Genomic DNA, 20,504 nt, shown 5'->3' with positions numbered 1-20,504 from the left:
TTTGTTCTGTCGGTATTGGTTTTTGAGGAAAGGAAAGGGGCAGTAAAACTGTCTCGCTTCTCGGTCGACACCCAAACCCCGCGGCAGGTGAAATGCGGACGAGTGGAGTGAAAGAAGATGGAAAGAGGTGTTAGTAGTGCAGGACTTCGGATAAATTTCGACCACTTGGGTTACTTAACGTGCACTAACATCGTACAATGCACGGGCGTAGGGGGTCGAACGAGGCGGAAGAGTGAGAAGTGCAGATACATATCACTCATCATATAAACTACATTAGACTAAAAATGGCCAGATCTATTTATGTTATTTATCGTGTTAGACATCTCCTCCCACTACAAATTAAAAAACAGTTATATTTTGCCCTTGTTCATTCTCACCTGGTGTATTGCAACCTAGTGTGGGGTACATGCAACAAAACTGATTCATACAAATTGCTTTCTCTCCAGAAAAGAGCTCTACGTTTATTAAGTTCAAGTTCATCTGTTGAAGCAAATCTTTTCGAAACATTTCCTGTTCGCAATTTCTTTCATTCATACAATTTAGTTTGGCGCTTCACATTTTTTATAAAGTCAAGCATGACTTTAGCTCTTTTTCTAATACTTATAATTCAAGAAACGTTGCGTATGGTCTACGTTCCGTTGCCCTATCTACTGCAAGACCCAGAACAAATTATGGTAAACAAACAACCGATTATCAAATTATAACATTGTGTAATGCCTACCAGTCTCTTATTCAGATTGCTTTAGAAAGTTATAGTGTGTCTGTATTCAAGAAAAAACTGACGATTCCCCCCCCCCCCCCCCCCCCCCCCGCGGGTTAGATTTCAGCTAATTCTGTATACTTAGTTTTTTTTTTTTGAGTGTGTGTTTGTTTTCTGCTTTTTTTTTAATGTGCATATTATGAAATGTTTTGTTTATTGTTAATTGATATTTATTATTGTCTATCATTAACTATTTTCTATTGTGATCATGTTTGCTCATTGTTTTTTATCTTTTGTCCATTCGGCCCCCGTTTCCATGATGTGTGATCGGGGTGTAGGCCTTGTCAGGAGGCATGCTTGGTCTACCTCCTTTAGCCTCACCTCGAGGGCATATTGTAAATAATATGGCCAAATAAACATACTATATCACGCGGTGTTTGGAGCGTGATTGGGTGAATCCAACCCACTCGCGACCCGGCGCGCGTCTGCGCATCCTGCGACGATTCGCAGATTGCTGCGGCGGTGTTTGTCGTGTAAGGCAGTGTTCCCCAGGTCAATTCGCGACATTTCCCGCAGTTAGTCAAGCCGCCCGAAGCAAATAATCCAGCCAGCTTCTGTAAATAAGCACGGCGATGTTACCAAAGACGTGTAGGCGGATCGCGGTAGACCATTGGCTCGACGGTAATCGTTTGTTAGCTGGCTGGTGTTTTTTTTTTGTTTTTTTTGGCTCCTGGAAGCGTCTTTGAGCGGCGCGCGGCCTGGCCTACTTTGTACGGGCAGTTTCTCTCTTAGTGTCCAATGGGAGTGCAAAGTTCACTCTCTTTGCGTTTTAGTGTTTTTCAAAAAACATTTGCTATAATATTGTATGATATGAACTTCTGAATCTGTTTTTCATTAAGGATTGTAGTAATAAGTATAGCGCTATTCCATCCTGTCGGACTTTCACCTCTGATAACCAATGTGGCCTGCTGGGGACGTTTTCTTTATATCCGCGAGTCTCTCGTGTAACTTTTGCCGGCGTTCTTCCTGTCTGCAAATGTGGATCCTCGAGTGCCCCGAGCGTCGTTCGCGATAAAGAGAAAATCGCCGCATAGAGAGGGAGCGGCGTGACGAACCCAGTTCCGGGGCGCGCGCGATATTAAGCGCAATCAGCGGCGTCAGCGGCGTTGCGTGGAGTGGCCGAGGTGCTCGCTCTCCCTCTCTCGAGGATTCTCGTGACCGACGACCGCCGCTAATGCTCCTCCGGCGTGGTCGGGGCGATGACGACGACCGGCTAACGACGGAAAAAGGGCTGCAGGAGAAAAAAAGGGAAAAAAAGTTGCAGAAAAGGCGGTCTTTGGCGCCCGAGAGTTTTTTCTCCCCCCCCCCCCCCCCCCCCCTTCCTTTTTTTTTTTCCCCTCCATGTCGGCGACGTCGTTTATCGCGCTCTCGTTCCGTGTCGAGTGTCGTCCAGGTCCCCATCGCATTCGCCCCTCTTTCGAATCTTCTTCCCCCCGCGATGGAGCCCATCGTGCACCATGTCGCGCCGCTGACGCGGTACTCACAGGAAGGGGCATTGAGGAGGGGGTATGTAGGAAGTCTCTGTAAAAGCGAATCTGCTATACCGTTCGGTTAATATGAGGTACCTCATTCCAAAAGACGAAATACGAAATGAAGCGATTGGGTTGCCTCATGGCTGCCGCCTGGAGTGCTGTTTCACGCCATGGCAAGAAATGGCCGTACCCAGCTTGAGGACGTCGAAGACGTATCCGTTGTGCCATTTCGCGCGATGAACTCCCCGTTTTCGTGGCCCCTGCGTGCTGGCTTCTCCTTTTGCGCCCGAGCGATGCGGCGAAGCAATCTCTCGGAGGAGGAAGAACGAGGAGGTGCGACCCTTTGCTCTCTGGCGTGTAGCCAAGACGGCGGCACTTGTCGGAACGTCGTGCGTCGTGCAGTTCTACTTTCCGATGAAACACAAGCTCTAACCTGGTCACCACAACCACTCGGCGTGGTATTTGTGGCGGGGGTAGCGGAACCCACTGAAAGAGTTTCGGACTGCTCGAACAGTCGGAGTCGTTGGAACGATTACATAAGGCGACAGCGGCCCTTTTATGAAGCGAAGTAGGCTGTTGGCAGAGCAATGAGAGCATTACTTGTTATTCGTTCTTTTATTCCTCGTAAGGTATGTTTGGGCGCTGACCTCGTTTTCGATCCAGGGAATTCTTTTCAACAACGAAGAAAGCACTACAGTGGGCTGCATAAGCTTTAACACATTCTGCATTTTACTCTCGATTTGGATGCACTCCTCGCTGCAATAGAGCCAGAACTTGATTTGATTTAGGGATTTATCCGCCATCGAAGGCAAAGCACTTCGCAACGTTGGAAAAATATGTACTGGACTTTGAAAACCATATTTGACCCAGGAAAACAGGGAAACAAACAGCCTAACAGAATTATCTTTTTTTTTTTTGTGGTTATGCAGCACAATTTCCTTTACTCGCTGGCCCATATGACGCGCATGATAATAAATCTGTGCAATGCTAGGAGAAAAATTGTTGAAGAAAACGCAGAGGGTTATGCTGCACCCCAGCTGTAATGTGTCGCAACAGTGTGCAGCATCCTAAAGACGAGCAGCGGTGGGTGCCTCAGCGGCGGTGCCACTGGAAGAACTAATAGCCAAACCAAAGAACCAAGTCTCTCTGCGGGGCGTCGTTGATATGATATGCCTTTCAGCGATGGTGCGTAGTGTATTAGGGCGCGGCATTTCTCCGCCTAATTAGCTTGGCACGTGTCGAAACGCTTGCCCCCTTTCCCTCAACGACAGCCGATCCCTCCTCGGCCGGTGATTTGTCATCGCGCCTGTCACTCTGGCTGCGACTCTCGGTGGCGCAACCGAAGAGAGAGACGCGCCTCTGTCTTCCTCCTCCGACGCGCAGTAGCGGTCGGCAAGGCCGGTCCGGCTTTGCACGCGCGCCATCCTTCGAGGAAGAAGCGGGCAGCCGGAAGAAGAGAGGATGCGGGTTGCGTGCCAAATGGCGCGGGGAAGAGAGTGCGGGAGGAGGGTGGACCCAACGGCGGCGTCTTTGTCGCGACGCCGACGCCCATCGAAGCGGCGGCGGCTGCGACCGCTCGGGCGAGCATGTTTAATGCAGCAGCAGGAGGAGGAAGTGGGAGAGAGGGCGGCCGCGCTCCTCCCGGCCGACGTGACCGGTGTCCGGCCGGCGCGCATATTGATCCCCGATTAGGCTCGAGTCCGGGGCCGCGCCACAGCTCGAGTCCGGTGCCGGCGCGGCGCCTGGTCCCCGTGCGGCTTCCCACCGGCACCACCTGGAGCCGGCTCTCCTCCCTCCCTCCCGCTCTTGTCGCTGTCGTCGCTAACGCGCCGACGGTAATCTGGAGCACCGTGGTCTGAACTGCCGAATGCCCGTAGGCCGCGTGACGGTAGCGGCGTGCGGTGGCGCGGATTCGACGGTGCGAAAGCCGAAGGAAGTTTCTATTCGTGCAAAGATCTGCCCATTTCTATTCTCTCCCTATCGCTTTTTGTGGCAGGCTCCAACTTTGTCCGTGCCTGCAACTCGTCTTCCGCATTCGTTTCGGTCGCCCATGTGTCCGAATGTTGAGCGCCCGCCTTTTTTTTTCTCTCTCTCTCGTCGTTCTGGTCACTCCCCGGGGGTGTTGCAACATGCGCGGGTTTGCCCCCGGTTCTTCCCCTCGCTTCTCCCAGCGCGGCTCTCGCGCTTTGCAGCGCTTGTGCGCGCACCGCCGGGCGCGCCCGTGCTGCGCGAAACACTGCACCCTACGCTCCTCACGCGGCGGCGTATGCGCCGGACTTCGGCGTCGAATCCAGTTAGAGCGGGACGCACCCAGGGCGACGATCACGTCCCGTCGGCCGGGCGGAGCGTGATTTTGATTATCCCCCTCCCCCTTTCGGCACGGCGCACTCTTCAGCTTGCATCCCCCTTCCCTCGGCTCTCCTTTATCCAAACGGGGCCGTCGCTTTTGTTCTTGTACTTGGAGGGCTTTCTTTTCCTGTTTAGTACGCGTGCGTGTATGTACATTGCTCGTTGCTCCAGCTGGTCGATGTCTGCGCGCCCCTCTGCGACGTGATGGGTGCCGGCTCGGCCGTGCGTATGCGTACACAGCCCGCTGGGTGCGCGCGTGCGTTGTCTAACGCGAGACCCACTTCCGGGTGTCGGCCGCGTCGGCCGTGCCCGATGTCGGGGAGAGGTTGCCGTCGTTTCGAAGCTGCCTCCTCGCCTCGTTGTCGGAATAGTTTACGCAACCGCAAATCCCTTGGTCGAAGCAGCTTTGTTTTCTTTCAGCGCGTCATTTTTTCACCTTCCGGGTCACAATTTAGCCTTGTATTGATACGCCGTTGCGTTTGTGCTGTCTCGCATAGAAAAGGTTTGGTTTGATTCATTGGGGTTTAATGTCCCGAAGCAACACAGGCTATGAGGGACGCCGTAGTGAAGGGCTCCGGAAATGTTGACCACCTGGGGTTCTTTAACGTGCACTGACATCGCACAGCACATGGGCCTCTAGAATTTCGCCTTAATCGAAATTCAGCCGCCGCGGCCGGGATCTAACCCGCGTCTTTCGGGTGAGCAGCCGAGCGCCGTAACCACTGAGCCACCGCGGCGGGCTCTCTCGCATAGAAAACTTGAGATGATTGTGAAGTCTGAATGCGGTCGGTAGCACAAAAACCTCCGAATGTTCGTTCTCAGCTCCTGTCATGTAGTGGGGCACACGTTGAGCACCCTTGCTGTAGCTTTATGCTTCTCTGTCTTTTTTATTTTGTATTCGTACCCTTGAACGTTGCTTTGAGTGCCGGAGTTGCAGGTCAGATTGTGTAGCTGATCAGCTTTTAACCGAGCCCTGTCTCTCTGCTGTAGCTGTTCGAGCAAGCGTTAGAAACTCGCGCTGCCCGAATGGAGACCTAGGGCGTGGCTTCGTGGGCTGTGTGGCGAACCGCTTCGCTCCGCGGCGGGCGCGCGCTGCACTAGTCCCTCAGCCGTGCTCTGACCTCCCGTGTTTTTCCGCAGGCCGTGGTGGAGTCCGTGACCAACGCCTTCGAGTACAGCGACAGCGTGATCGAGGAAGGCAAGCCGGTCAACCCGGACATGCTGTTCGACAAGAACGGCGAGCACCTCTACGTCATGACCGAGAGAACGGTGAGCACCTTTGCGCGTCATTTTTCAGCCTTCCAAGACTTGGCGCCATTTTGTCACTCCCCCCCTTCCCCGGGTGCGCGTTGTGCCGAACTGTAGAGCAGATTATGGAGAGGGCGGATGAATTGACCAGCCCGATCGTCGCCTGTGAAAAGAAGCTGGCGGCTGGAGCGGAAAAGGCGCCCTTTATTAAGGGCGCTAGTCGAATCCGACTTACTGACACGGTGTGGGAAAGACAGAGCTGAAGCGACAGCCTCCTGCGGTCTATGCGGCTCACCGGTCTTATTTTGCCAGCCGGAACAGGCGCGCACCGGTACCGAAGCCGAGCTTTGCCACTCGTCCAAAAGGTTGGCGTCGCGAGTAAAGCCGAGGGGGTTGTCGCGCTACCAGGTCCTTCCTCCGTGTCCAGTAAACGTGACGCCATCCATAATTATGGTACCGCTCCGCGCTTCAGTTCACCGAAATGAACACGTTGCTTTGAAACGAGTTGGGAGCAGTCCAGTGTGCGGTGTGTCGTGTTACCATGGAACATGTGGAGTGTGCATCAACGGGGTACGCAGTGTGAAGCGACACGCTGTAGGAATTCGCAATCCGATTTGAGACTCGTGGCTTGTAGTGCGAGTTTACTACCGTTGTCGCTTGCCGTTATCTCATCATTCCAGGGTTTCTCTCCTGAGCTGTAATGGTGACGACAGTTTAATGCATGCATCTTTCAGTGTGGTTAGGCTATCCTGCTGCTCAGAGTTCAAGGGAGGAAAAAAAAATTGGTGGTGGTGGTGAAAACATTTATTAAGAAAGGACAGGAGGTATGCTTGGATCAGCCCGTAAGGGACCGATCCTTACAAACACTAGGTGGAGGTCCCTAGTATGGGACCCCAGTGGCGGTGGCCGCCGCCCGGGCGCGCCCGACTAAGGCTTGTTGGGCCTGTAAGTCGTGGCAGCCGAGCAGGGTCGCCTCCCAGTCCTCCCGGGTTGGGTTGGGGATGGGGGGAATAGCCGGGTTGGAGGGGCAGGCCCACACCATGTGATAGGTGTCAGAAGACACCGCACTACAGTGCGGGCAGCTGCCGTTACAGGAGGGGTCAAAATGCTTTAGTGCTGCCGGGCACAGTAATGTATTGGTGAGAAGGCGGAGAAGGAGCCGCTCATCCGCCTTCTTGAGGCCTTTACATGGGCTTGGGTAAAGGCGATGACTGTTTTGATAGTAGGCTGTAATTTCTTTGAATGTATACACCGGATTAAAATCGGGTTCCTGATCGGGTGGGGAGGAGAAAACAGCCCGGTGAGAGAGCGCGCGGGCGGCTGCGTCTGCTGCCTCGTTTCCTGCCAACCCCTGATGAGCAGGGGCCCATATAATGTAACGGTGTGCGGGGTCCGTATCCCGTATGCAATTTTGGTATATTCGATAGGCTAGGAAGGGAGTGCAGCCTTGTTCGACGTTCCGACAGGCCCCTCGCGAGTCGGTGATTATGTATTTTGAATCGGAATGTGAGGCCGCGAGAGCAATCGCGACCTCTTCTGCTTGTGTTGCACTTCTGGCTCTGAAGGTGAGGCCGCTAACTGTGTTGCTGTTGTGAACTACCGCGGCCGTGTACCATCCCCCGTGGTGAGGACCGGAGGCGTCCACGTAGTATACACCTGTTTTGTTGCCATAATGTCGGGCTAGCGCTTCCGCTCGTGCCAGGCGCCGACCATTATGGTCTTCGTGTGACATGTTTGCTGGAAGAGGCCGCACGTGGAGGGCACGTCTCCACAGTTCTGGGATGCGAAACCTGTCTTCCATTGGAGGGGTGTGTTGGATATGGAGTCGAGCAAGAAGGCGGCGACCCGACTCCGTTAGCGACAAGCGCGTGTACTGGTTTGTAAGGTGCGCAGTGGCTTAGCTCTGGTTAAGCCTGGATATACAAGCGAAAAGCTGCAGTTATGCTTTGTTTGACGTCATGGCTGTCGCAGTTCGCGCACAATGCACTGAGAGCACCAAGATAACGGTGTAGGTTATTAGCCCTCTTTCCGCATGCGTAGTAACTGTGGTAAACACGCGGCTGCAACGAAAGGGCAAACGGTGACCGCCGCTCACGCGTTATCGCAACGCCTTGCGAAAGAACCTTCTCCTCTTGGGACGACAGCGGCGAAGGGTAAACCAGTGGCGAGGAGGAGGAAGGGCGCGCCGCGGCGGCGCCCAGGGGTGGCCCACGCGAAGCGCGGTGTTGACGAGCCTAGTGAAGCTTTTCGCTTCACAAAAGGAGGGGAGAAGTAAACTCGTACGAATGTTCACCTCCCTCTCTTTGAAACTGCCCTGAAAACTACTCCTGAATGTAGACCGCTGAAGCCCGATGCTACGTCGCCCAGTGTTTGCGGGCGTTGCAAAACATCGTGGCTCAGGGCTGCGCATCATGCTTCTCGGGGTGTGCTTCACCGCCGAACTCCCGAGCAGGTTTCTTCGGCTAGAAAGCAGCAGCAGCCGAGGAGGATCTTGCCACGCTATTGAGCGGCGGCTGCAATAGCTCACCATCCCCCGTGGAGGTCGGACCTGGGGGCCAGCAGACCATCGCGCACTGCTCGGGAAGCGATTCTCCCCGCCCCCCGCTTTTTCGTGAGCGCGCGCTGTCCGATCGCAGCGCAGATACGAGCCGACGGGGTCGGCCGGTGCGTGCGCCGGAACAAGACGAGGAAGTTGGCTGCGAAGCCCGCTCAAGCGCGCGTGTACCTCGTCGTGAGCTGCTCCGCGCGCGCCGTCACTCGCTTCCGACATCGCCTGGAACGCTCGCGCGCGACCTGTCAGCGGCGCTATCGCGGCCGGTCGCCCTCTTCTCGTTCGTTTGCCCGTCGTTTGCTCTGCTCCTCTTTGCGTAGCTCACCGAGGCGCGCTCCCTTCGCGAAGGCGGAGAGCTCGGCCGTGTTCGCCCGCGCGCTTCCTCCTCTCGCGTCGTCCGCGCTCTTCTCCGCTGCTTTACGCGCGCGCTCTGCAGATCTTTGCGGTAGCCGCGTAGCTGAGGAGAGGTGACTCGCTATCGGTGTTGCGAGCTAAGTTGCTGTTAGTACGTCCTCTTAACGTGCTATCGGCGTAATTGTGAACCCTGTCGGAAAAATGCAGCGCCAGCGCGCTGTTCTGATCTTCCAATCGGCTCTGTGACGGTGCGCCTTTGCGTAACGGGTTTCTTGTTGTACACGGACCACAGCTCGTCAGATAAGGTTGCGTGACTTAGTGTAACAGTATTGTGTCTCTTGGATTATTTAAAGGTTTCTCGTTTCACTCCGTACAAAGGCTGACGTCAGACACGCTTTCAGCGTTCATTCTTGCTGTGACCCGCGCTGCGCGCGTTATACCGTTCCACTCTCAGCCCCTTTCGTTGGCGTCTTTTTTTTTTTTGTGCGGATGTTGAGGTTTTATCCGCAGCTCGTGTATTCGGAGAGCCCGTTCGCGGACGCGCATCTTACGTTTGTGTGCGTAGCAGCCACGTTGCTGCTGCGGCCGTCCCCATCGGCGCGCGAGGTGAAAGCCCCCCCCTTTTTTTTGCGTTTTGTCGTTGACCGTGTCGCGCGGCCGCCGTGGGCTCATCTTCCGCGGCCAGCACCCTCGCTGTTGGGAAATATATCAACCCAGCGCAGTGTGTGTGTGTGCGCGCCCCTGCGTGATGGATCGACGAGGCAGAAGCGAAGGAGGAGGGGGCTGCCCGCTCTCCCCTCCCGGCTTGCCGCACGCCCGCCTCAAAAACGTGCCTTCGGGGCACAAGGAAGCACGGATGCCTTGGAGAGGAACAAAGGAGGGAAAAAAAGAAAACGGCAGTGGAGACGCCCTCGGGTTCTTTGCTGGGAAATCAATTCGCTGAAAAGAAGCGGGTGCAGGCTGCAGGGGCAGTGCTTGGAGAGAGCCGCGTGTACAGGTGCTGCCGTGCTTCACTGGGCGTACTGTAGTGTGGAAGGGGGGGTCAGGAGATCGGCGGTCGGCTTGTGTGCCGTCGTCAGCGCCTACCCGGGTTTCGTAAGGGGTCCGACGTACGCTACTGGAGTGGCTCTACGTCGCTTTTCACCGCGGATTGCGCGCGTCTCCCTCGCAGCTTTCGCGCGTTTCGCTGCGAAGTGGGCGCGCGCTGCCGCTTCGCGCGATTCCGCTCGCACGCGGCGTTTTGCCACCCTACTCGCAGGCACAGCGCGAACGGCCAGTTGGCTCCCAAGAACGAATTCTGTTGACAGTTCTGTATTGAAAATATTTCGTCGATTAGGTTTGACCAGGGGAAAGCTATTCACCCATTCTTGTTTTGTATTCGCTGGTTGAATTCTCGTAATGTGTTTACCTTTCACATTGCCGTTGCCTGTACTACCGTTCACACCACCGGCCTTCGGCATAGTCCAGAATAAACTGTGCACTGACCAGGCAGACAAAATATTATTATTATAAAACAAGGAAAGGATGGTCGCTGGTGTCTGCTGCTACTTATTTTGGTTCCTTTAACTCATCTGTAGGCTTGCAGGCAGCTGCTCTCAAGCGTCTAACCATAGAAAAAAAAAAGTGTGTGGGGGGGGACGAGTTGCGGCTAGTCCTGTGCCTACTTTTGTCGTTGTCGATGTGAGTGCTTCCAGTCCATGCTTCGTCGCCGCATCTGCCCAAAGGAAAGAAGCGGTCCGAGCTATTTCGAAAAACGTATACTGGCTAGCCTCGCCAGAATTGGCCTGGCGTCCTGCCATCCTGCAGCTCACGCGGCAGGAATCGAATACTTGCTTCGGTAGCCCCGGTGAAAGAAAGAAAAAAAGATGTGGAGGGGAGAAGGTCTCTGTTTGAAATGGCCGAGCCATCTTTCGGCTCCGGTGAATTCTCCTTTTCTCCTTGCTCGCGCGCGCAGTGCCCAGCGGCCCCTTTTGTCCGGGGGCATCTTGTGCGTCAAATCCCGCTTTTCGTCGCAATCATTCGGGCGCTGCTGCTCGCTTGTCCCCTGCTTTCTTTTCCTTTTTTTTGCTTTCGCTTTCTTATCCAGCCCGTTGCAGTCCCCGATTCGGCCGCGCCGGTGTGTTGTCCTTTGAGAATGGACTCCGCTGCAGCTGAGACGGTATAGCGGGACTTGACTTCAAAAAGGCACCCCCGCCCCTCCTCCCCACCCACCGACCTCCTTTCTCCGCCTCCGTTCGTTCGTCCAACTTGTAAGGTTGCCGCCGCCAAAATAATCTGCCGCCCTTCGGTAGGCCTGTAGAAGGCTTTGCGGAAGCGCTTCATTTCATCTATTTTTCTTTTTTTGTTTACGATTAACGTGGCTGCTGCGTGACTTCAGCCTTTGCCGACGAGTTATATCGTCAGGCCACCTGTAAGTGGCCGGCACTGGATGCTTGGCCAGTTAAAACTCGGTTCCGTGACGTATTTGTCACGGCAGTGTGTGACTGATCACGCCTGATCACGCCATTCTGTTCGTTTCTGTTCGCTCCGCTCGATCTGATCAGCGATGTCGTTGGTACCCTGTAGTCGTATATATTCCCTTCACATTCCCTTCTCTCTTCACATCCCCCCCCCTCTCTCTCTTGTTCCGTAAAGGGCGGCTTGGCATTGTCGACGCGATCGAGCAGTCAAAGCCCACTTCGCCCGGCTTAGGCGACGATCCACGCAGAAGCCATCCACCGGAGCGAATCCCTCAGCCCCGTATAGGGCGTTCGCGTCTAAAGACCCACTTATCCGCATCCTCATTCGTTAGAGAGGCTCGTGCGCGTATGTGCCACAAGGAGGAGGAAGAAGAAGGCGGCGACTTTTGTTTGCCTCGCCGCGAGCGATTCGTCATCTCTTCCGGTATCTCGGAGTCCCTCGCAGCGCGATATAGGTGCTCCTTCCTGCTCGATCGCTGCCAGCCCGTTGGGACTTCTTCCGGCGGAGAGCCTCCGGGCGCATGATTGATCGTGCGGAGCCGCGCGCGCTTGTGATTCGTGCAATCGGGGCGCATCCGTGCACACCTGTCGCGCTCCTTAATTGACGCCGCTTGGGCGGACGTCAGTGGGCGCTCACGCGCTTGTCCGTCTAGCGGCGGCGGCGGCCTGTCGGGAGCGTGACGCCTGTGACGCTCCATTATCTGCCTGGCCTCATTTGCAGCCCGAGAGAGGAGCCGCGTATTAATCCGTTGCGGTGGCCGGTTCGTCGTGCGCATACGGCGAGGCTCGTTGCCCCGCTCGTAATGGCGACCAGCCCGGAGCGAAGTAATGCCTAGAGCCCGTTTCACCCGCTTACGGATCGCCTCCCAGCCGCAGCAGTTCCGGAACTGTCGCCTCTTTGCGATGGCTTCGCTTGAGAGAGGCCATGTGAGCTCGTACGTATGCTGCGGAAGCTTCTTCGTGTGCTAAAAGTACAAGACTTAGTTTCGCTTCACGGGAATAGCTTGAAAAACTCACTGGAAGCGTATCCGCCCAGCCTTCCCGCATGCATCCGGTATTTCGGTTCAGAAATATTGCACTTAGATATTGTCAGACACTTTACCTTGACGCGGACAACCTGTCTTGCTTTTCCTTTTTTTTTTTCTCTCCCAGCGCTCCCTGTAGTCTTTTATGCATGGCGGGGACGCGCTGTTGATGGATCGGTATTGCGCACTGCGAGTTTTGAAGTTCGTCGAAGTCTCGTGACGATGGGAGAACCAGGATCGAAATGAGTGACTTTTCTACTCGTTTCTTCTTTTTTTTTTTTCGTTAGCGTTTTCACATACTTTAAAGTTGAACTGCTTAATGTTAGCTCGTACTACAATTAGCTCTTATTTTTCACTCTGAGAACAGCAACGGTGCCATCCTGCTCTGTTTATTTATTTTTCGCCCCCCACAAAATATCCACTTGTGAAGTCATTTGATCGATAGAGCCAATGTTCGTGATTCTTTCACGTCAGCCCCGAGCCGACGGTCGCCGAATTAACGCACAACACCGCAAGCGACGCCTGTAGGTGCAAGGGCTCCTCCTAATGTCCTCTCCCCGGGCGAGTGACGGCGTCTCCACCATCCATCATGCGCACCTTCCGTTCCTTGCCCCGTTTTCCTCCAACGCGTGCTATCAGCGAGCCTGTCGGTAGCTCCGAGCTTGGATGTCGCAGGGCTGGGTTCACACAGGCCTTCTCTCTCTCCCTCTGCCCCTTGGGCACACAAGGGGCGGACTGAGAAAAATGGACAGAAGTGGGTGAACACGCCGGAAGGGAGGCATGCCTGCGGCGGGTCCAGTCGGCCCTCGAAGCCCTCTTGACAGGCCCCGGGCCGGCCCTTGAGTAGCTGGTCGCTGTGTGTATATTGAGGCATAAATCGCCGCGCGTGTTGTGTGCGCGCCAGCTCTGGTGGACACCGCTCTTTGTCACCGCTGCTTGAGGGGGGGATCGGGCGTCAACGAAAGCGCAAGGAGGAGGGGACACAAACCGAACCGAGTGAAAATGGGCGGTGAACGACGCAGCCTATCGCTCCTCCGTGTAGTACTCTAAAAGGGAGAGGAGCGGCAACTCTTTTGAGGGATCAGCTGAACTGGCAAACGTTTGCTTTCGCTTTATTCACCACCGCAAATTCGCTCGTCGTGTCCGTTACTCGAGATGTCGTTGCGTCCAAGTCCGAGCTTTCTCAAGTGACAATTCTTGTGCAGAGTCACAAAGGAAGGGATAGATCTGGCGTTTTACATTGGCAACTGTATTAGCCCCGTCGTCGACCCGTCCACACGCCTCCCTAGCGGAGCAAAAAGATTGCCCCACTCTGGTCACTCCACTCTGGTCTCTGCGCTAGCCTCCATCCTCCAGCGAGGCCCAGTTTGGGCAACCGAATTCGAGCCAGTGGCCCTAAACTATGTATCGAGAGTCGACTACGAATCCGCCTAATCATTCACAGGCTTCTGCGGCTATTTGTGTGCCATTTCGCGGACCGCTTAGCGCTAATCATTCGTCGTACACCCTGAGGGTCATCGGCTGTATTTTTTTCTTTTTCGTTTGTCTCGCCTTTCCTTTCTCTCTTTTGTTTCGTACTGATCGATAATGTAAAATATAAACAAGGAAAGAGATGACAGCGGGAAGCCAAGTCCCCACGAGTCCAAGCGCATAATTCTCTGGCATTCCCGCCCCTAGGCCGGGATTGCCGAGGGGCGGTTTTACAACGCGAGCCCGTTCTCTTTTCGGTTGCCCGGTGTTCGTTTTTCGAGCGTGCGTGCGTGCGTCGGTGCTCAGAAATCCGGCTGCTGGGACTTCTTTTCTTCTCTCGAGCGAGTGAAAAAAGAACGAAAAAGAAAGGGCTCGTCTTTCCCGTCGTTGTCGGCGAGGGACAGCCGTTCGGCGGCGGTGTCCTCTCGGAGATTGAACCGGCTTCGTCGCCGCGGCCGGCCGGCCGGCCAAGATGCGGAAGAGGCAGCCTCGGGCACGACGCCGGCGTTGGTGGTGGTGGTGGTACATTTCGGCTCGCTCGAGCAGCCCCGCGGCAGCGCACGACAGCCACTTTCCATGAGGCACGCTGGCCACGTCTCTCCGGGCCTTGTTTGTTCCGTCCTTTTAGTTTCCCTCTCTCTCTGCGCCAGAGAGAGAGGCCAGGGGCCTCGCACAGCGCCGGCGGGCAGGCGGCGACGAGCGTGCCGTCTTCGTCGTCGTTGTCGTCGTCCCTGTTGTGCACGCAGTCCTCCATTCCCCCTTTTTTTCTTCACTGCCCGTTTGTGTTCGAAAGAATGGGGAATGACTGCCCTCTGTGTGTTGTGTATGTTTTGCATAGTGCTGCGCGGCGTTTGGAGGGCTGACGTTCGGTCGAATGCGCCCGCGGTCGTAATACAGCGCGTGTGCGCGCGAGTTTTGCAGATTGAGAGGCGGCTGCTCCGGCCGCTGTCTTTCTCTCTCACGACGCTTTCGTTGTCGACCGATTGCTTTTTCCTTTTTTTTTCTCATATGCGAGGAACTGTGATGGATCGTAGTACTGACTGCGCGGTTTCAGCTGTAGCTATAATTTGGTATTGTTACCACGTTTGTTTGTTTACGTGCAAGCTTCGTCCACAGTGTCATCTTCGTAGCTCTGGATATTTGGCGTGCCTGTGTGTCCACGCGCATGCTTTTAGGTATGATGGCAATTCGACGAAATAGGTCCGAAACAAATCAGTCGTGCTGCATTGATATTTTTGTTTTGTTTTGTTGCCTCCATCATCAGAGGCCCGACGGCTCCCCCCCCCCCCCCCCCCCCCCTGATGTATCGGCTTTAAAAAAAAAAATGTGTGTCGTTCCCGAAGTAAGTACTGCGCGACTTTTGTCGAGTGACGAGAATGAATTGTCCGCCCCATTAGCGCCGCAGTAGGAACTGCGGGGGATATTATTTCGAACTGGGCCTGCTCGATCGGAGCAGTGTGCGTGGAGCGAAGTTAGGAAGTTGACGTTCCTCACAGTTCGCAGCTGTAGTCCGGGGCTCCCTGGATGACTCGGCAAAAGGGGGAGCCATCGTCACTGGTCTGCGCGATCGGGTCGCGGGCGGCCGTCTATTGATTAATGGAATCTGTGTGTCGAGGTTACGTGTGCTCCCCAAAGAAAAGGGGGGGGGGGGGGGGGTGAAGGGTCTGTTTCTAGTGAAGATATTTGTTATGCACGATTTCCTTTTTTTTTCTCGTCTGTAGCGCCAGCTTCTCGTGTTCTGCTGTTTATGTAACTGCAACACGTTGACCGAGGGCGTTTAGTTTGATTTTGATTATCACCCGGTTGTGCTGACCTGTTTAGTTTTTTTTTTTTTTGGCATTGCTTGCGTTCGCGGAAATCGAGCTGTCATTTTATATAGTTTTTTCCCCCCTCTTTAGTTCGGAATAAATAATCGTCGCCAGGAGCCGTTACCGAAGAGAACAGCAGCGGAAACAGCAGCATACGCTCGTTCAGCTTCACTTCGTACCATGAGGAAGTCATTATGGGATGCCGCTTTGGTTGCTGTCTTTGTTCACTTTTTCATCCGTTGCAATCTGCCCCCCTCGACTGCATCATTTATTGCACCCGCATGTCGAAATGATCTCATCGGATTCTCCGTTCGCTCTCCGTTCCTGTCTACGGGATTTACCAGTCTGAACTCCGTTTAGATGTTGATACGGTGACTGCTTACACGGTCCTTGTGTATGCAAAAGGCCGCATGGCGCTCACGTTTGCGGACGGAGTCGGACTGGTAATTACAGGCTGACGTTCGGCTGCGTGGTTAATCTTTTCAGAAGGCGGTTGCTACAGTGTTAGTCTCTCTTTCTCTAGATTAGCTGGTTTCGTCCGTATTTTTGGGGGGTGGTGGCTTGGCCGTCGAGAGCGTCGTTGTTTAGCGCGGTAACAGCGGCGTTTTACAAGGTCAAAGGGCGCCGTGCCTGAAAGATGACCACCTCTATCACCAGCTGCCTTGCATTCGGCCACGAGCTGAAGGTCTTCTGCTTTCTCAACGCAACGCAGGCTGTACTAACAGGCAGTTACGTTCGGTAGATGTGTTGCAGACCCCACCCCCATTCTCTATCACACACGCACGCACACGCACACACACACACACACACACACACACACACACACACACACACACACACACACACACACACACACACACACACACACACACACACACACACACACACACACACACACGCGCGCGCGCGCGCGCACGCACGCATGCACGCACGCGCGCGCGCGCGCGGACATGCACAGCAGTACTTCCGATACGTACATTCGATTCTCGGACACTACAGGAGTTTACATCAACTCGACAGAAGTCGAACTGAGTCCCCTTTTGAAGAGGAAGGGTTGGTAACTTCGTGGAGAGGAGTAGATGACTAGTCGCGCTGCTCCTTAACAAAACGCTCTCTTTCGCTTAGTTAACAGACTCTACCTGTGCTCTGTCGGGTTCGTGTGAGAACGCCTGCATTGTCGAAGAATTGAACATAGGGGAACCGTCTCGAGGTTTACCGCAGGGAGAAGAAGAAAGTCTCTTCGGGGCGAATCACGTGTTAGCGGGTGCTGTTAATATTGGCGTGGAAAAGAACGGGGTTCATAATTGAACTCCGCTCTTAAGTGCGTACAGGCGTGACATTATATAGGGGCTCAGAACTTATCGACGTGTCACTTTTCGGAAGACAGGAATGAAGGGGCGGAGGGAGGGGCCCTAACCCTGGGAGCGAAGGTAAGGGTTCACGCTCCCACCTGTCGAATCCCCGAGCTCGTTTAGAACGGCTTAGCTGAGGTAAAAAAAAAATGAAAAAGAAAGGGAAGAAATGCGTATCCATCCCGCGTGTGTCGCCCATTATATCGTGCCTTGCTCGTGGAATTCGTCCGCACCACCGCGGAACCGTATATGTGTGCGGCCGACTGCCGCCGCCTCGGTGGTCCTCGCCTCGAGCCCTTTCATCCGTGAAATTCACTTTTGGCGCCGTCAATAACGGTGCCGCCGTGGAAGGGGATCTAGTGGGCGGGTGGTGTCTTGTTCCTTTGCTTTCATTTTTTTTTCCCCCCATTCGGCGAAAATGCCACGGGGTCCCTCCGAGCGATGGAATTTTCGTGCGCGAATTTGCGCTCGTTTTCTCCCTTCTCAAGTTTCATTTTCCGTACGATTTTTTTTTTTATATATATACACGTTCGCACGTGCACACCTATGGAAGTAACGCGTGGAGGGAGGTCGTGTCTGGGAGAGGGAGCTGCGAGGCAGAGAGGGCACAGAGGACTCTGCGAACGAGCATATGTGGCATATCAATTACCCTTTGGGTTTCTCGAATGACGCAGCGTGTATTTTCTGTTCTCCTCTTTTTGTGCCGTAGGTGCTCTCCTGTTTTTTTTTGTTTTTTTTTTATCCGCTGCTTGTATCGTGCTTGCGCTGCCGTCTCCCGAAGGCTGCCGTCGGCGCCTCGTTCTGCTGCTCGTCCCTTGCTACTGCCGCTGCTTTTCCATCTCCTGAAGGCACGCCCATTTCGCCTACTTTGTACGATGCCGTTTTGGGATACCTTTCTCCTGTCTCACGTTACTCCCTTTATTTCTTCTTTACTTCACTCTTTCCCTCCCCTCTTTCTTTCTCTCCCCTTTGTCTTCCACCTCTCCTCTTTCTCTCTCTATCTCCCCCTCCCTCCCTCATTCTTTTCCCTTCTGCCGTTTCTCCCCCGTGGCCACAGGTGCCCCCTCCCCCACTCCTGCCGTTTCCTCTCGATCGCGATGCGTTTCCATGGCGACGCCGGACTTCGGCGACGTGCTGCTGCGCTGTTTGTCGATTTTCGCCGGTTTCGTCCGCGCGCGCTGTTCCGACGTCCGCGAGCGCGAGCGCCCGCCGCCGCGCGCATTGTCTTTCGTTTATATAATCGCGTTGTTTTCGGTGGCCCCGTTGCCGTGGCAACGGCCTTCCTGCTGTTCGCGCCGTTTGGCCGCGCCCGAAAGGTTCTTCAAGGGCAGGGACGCGGGCCCTGCGGGGGGGGGGGGAGGGGGGGAGGGGGGGGGAAGCGTGGAGTTCTTCTTTGACGCTGTTGTTTTAGTTGCTGAATGAATTGAAGCGGAATTCCTGGGGAAAAAAAAAAACTGAACCGAAGTCGTGGCTCTATTGCTTCGCGACGGCCACGCAGCCATCGATCGGCCGAAATAATCCTGCCTTCATTACAGAAAGGTTTTGCTCTTCTGAAGAGGGCATCAAATGTCACCTGACTGAAGCATGCTGAGTTTTGCCTTCAGTGTAATGGTCGGTAACATGGGTAGGAGAGGTGCGAGAAGCATCCTATGATTGCGCTGACAGTTGTTGTTTACACTCGAAATTATGATGGTGTTTTATTGCTGCTATGTAGGCTGCTTGTTGCTACGTTCTGATTGCTATCTTGGATTGTCAGGCACATGAAATGGCCTTGGGATGGTTCAAACTTCCACATTCCTCCTTCTTGTTTGTCCAAAACAATCACCAAATTTTTTTCGCATGCTATATCTCATCCTATTTGGACCTTACTTTCTGTAGCATATGTGTTTACAGTTAAAAACATTCAAACACGTGTATCCACAATGAATAGCATTAATGAAATATCAGTGTGTTAGAGGCGTTCAGTTTGGAACGCTGTAAGGCATCGAATAGTTTCTTTGTAACCGTACGACAGGCTGTAGATTACTAATTGAATAAACTCTAGCATAATACTTCTATAATTTTATTAGCATTGAAAGGGCACATTTATTGAAATTCCTTGTTCAGTGCTGAGGCGCATATGCCTTGCAATTAAGTTTTGAAAATATGGCACCGAGAGACATGGATTGATGAAAGCAGATTGTGATTAGCTGACCTTAATCAACGTAGAACTTGAGCTTGCATGTATGAAAACATAACAGTGAAATCATTTTTAAAAATTCGACCCCTCCCCCCTTTCTTTATTGCAGGTGACCAGAGTTAAAGTCCAAGAATGCCATCAGTACAAGACATGCATCGATTGCCTTGGTGCTCACGACCCATACTGTGGCTGGTGCTCACTGGAAAACAAGTGCGTCTTCATTTGTTGTCTCAGTCTTGACAAATAACTCTTAGGTGTGTGGCATGCTAAGTGTCGTACACCTTGGCAACTCTAAGCTTTACACATTTACATCTATGTGCTCTCAACTGCTTTTTCTTGCTCTGCTATGTTTGAGTATGCAACAAGTTTTCATTTATTGTTAGTTTGATCAGAGGCCTTCAGTGGTTCTTATTCTGCACTAAACTCTCAGCGATGAGAGACTATTCATCTTCAGTTCACTGCACAAAATTTTTTTGTTTGCTTCTAGTGCATGTAAATTTTTGTGCATTCATATGCGTGCTGTTTCACCAGCTTTTGGTAATAGCTGCACGAGCAACCTGATGGGTTTGTGAGCATTTTAGGATCGTGCAACTGAAGCTCCAGCTACTTTGCTTCCTTCATTTTTGAAAATTTTTTGCACTTTTTTTTTACATGTACTTTTCAAAAAGCACATAACTTTAGTCAGTTAAAGTTGTCCTTAGCATGTTAGTGAATCAGTAAAAAAAATGACATCTAGGACACATTGTTTCTGTGAAGAGAGGGTTGTGTTTATGTACATGTAGCTCTGCTTTGGATGAGGTTATCAGTGACGGGGAATGGCGAGGAGGAAGGTAAATGTGAGTGAACTTGATTACTACATCTCGAATATAGGGAGCAGCGAGGTCGCAAGGTCAAATTCTCACAGTAGCTGTAGCATTTCATTGGAGACAAAATGCAAAATCACTTGTGTGCTGCGCGATGTCGGCGCATGGTAATGAACCCTGAGTGGTTGAAATTAATCCAGAGCCCTCCACTATGGTGTGTCTCATAGCCCACATGCAGCTGCGTAACTTACATCCGAAATACCTACCTTCCCACCATCTCTTTAAGGAACATGGTTGGTCACTCACAATTTAATTGTGTCTTTCAGGTGCAGCCTTAGGAGCAACTGTGCGGAAGCTGCTCAGGACCCGTTGTACTGGCTTTCGTACAAGAGCGGGAAGTGCACCACCATCACCAGCATCCAGCCTGCTCAGATCCAGCGCACCACGGCGCGCATTGTGAGTGTGAAACCTGATTTTGTATTCGGCTTTGACATTTGAAAACATTTCCAGAAGCATGGAGCAGACAGCTATGACTAATTCAAGTATCACTGGGCCAAGTCACTTTCAGCCTTCGCTCTGAGCATTTGACCAAACTGCTCCTCATTATTTTATAATTTGGGGCATTGCTCACTAGATGGTTGCACCTAATGTGGGGATATAGAACATGTTTCAGG

At 53.3% G+C, this 20,504-nt stretch overlaps 1 protein-coding gene across 6 annotated transcripts in view; it reads left to right on the top strand.

Annotated features, from left to right (window-relative positions):
• The window catches only part of PlexA (plexin A), a 329,472-nt gene that overhangs the window by 269,449 nt on the left and 39,519 nt on the right, over nucleotides 1–20,504 (top strand). For all 6 annotated transcript variants that reach the window (XM_089570875.1, XM_089570874.1, XM_089570873.1 and 3 more), the window contains 3 exons: nucleotides 5,722–5,850; nucleotides 19,137–19,237; nucleotides 20,157–20,286. In XM_089570875.1, the coding sequence (XP_089427001.1) occupies nucleotides 5,722–5,850; nucleotides 19,137–19,237; nucleotides 20,157–20,286 (360 nt within the window). The remainder of the gene's footprint in view (nucleotides 1–5,721; nucleotides 5,851–19,136; nucleotides 19,238–20,156; nucleotides 20,287–20,504) is intronic.

The sequence above is a fragment of the Amblyomma mixtum genome, chromosome 2 (assembly GCF_055824585.1).
Source record: "Amblyomma mixtum isolate Tamu chromosome 2, ASM5582458v1, whole genome shotgun sequence".
Classification (NCBI taxonomy): Eukaryota; Metazoa; Arthropoda; class Arachnida; order Ixodida; family Ixodidae; genus Amblyomma; species Amblyomma mixtum.
The sequence above is the reverse complement of the archived record's forward strand: the minus strand, read 5'-3'. Positions and strand labels throughout refer to the sequence as shown.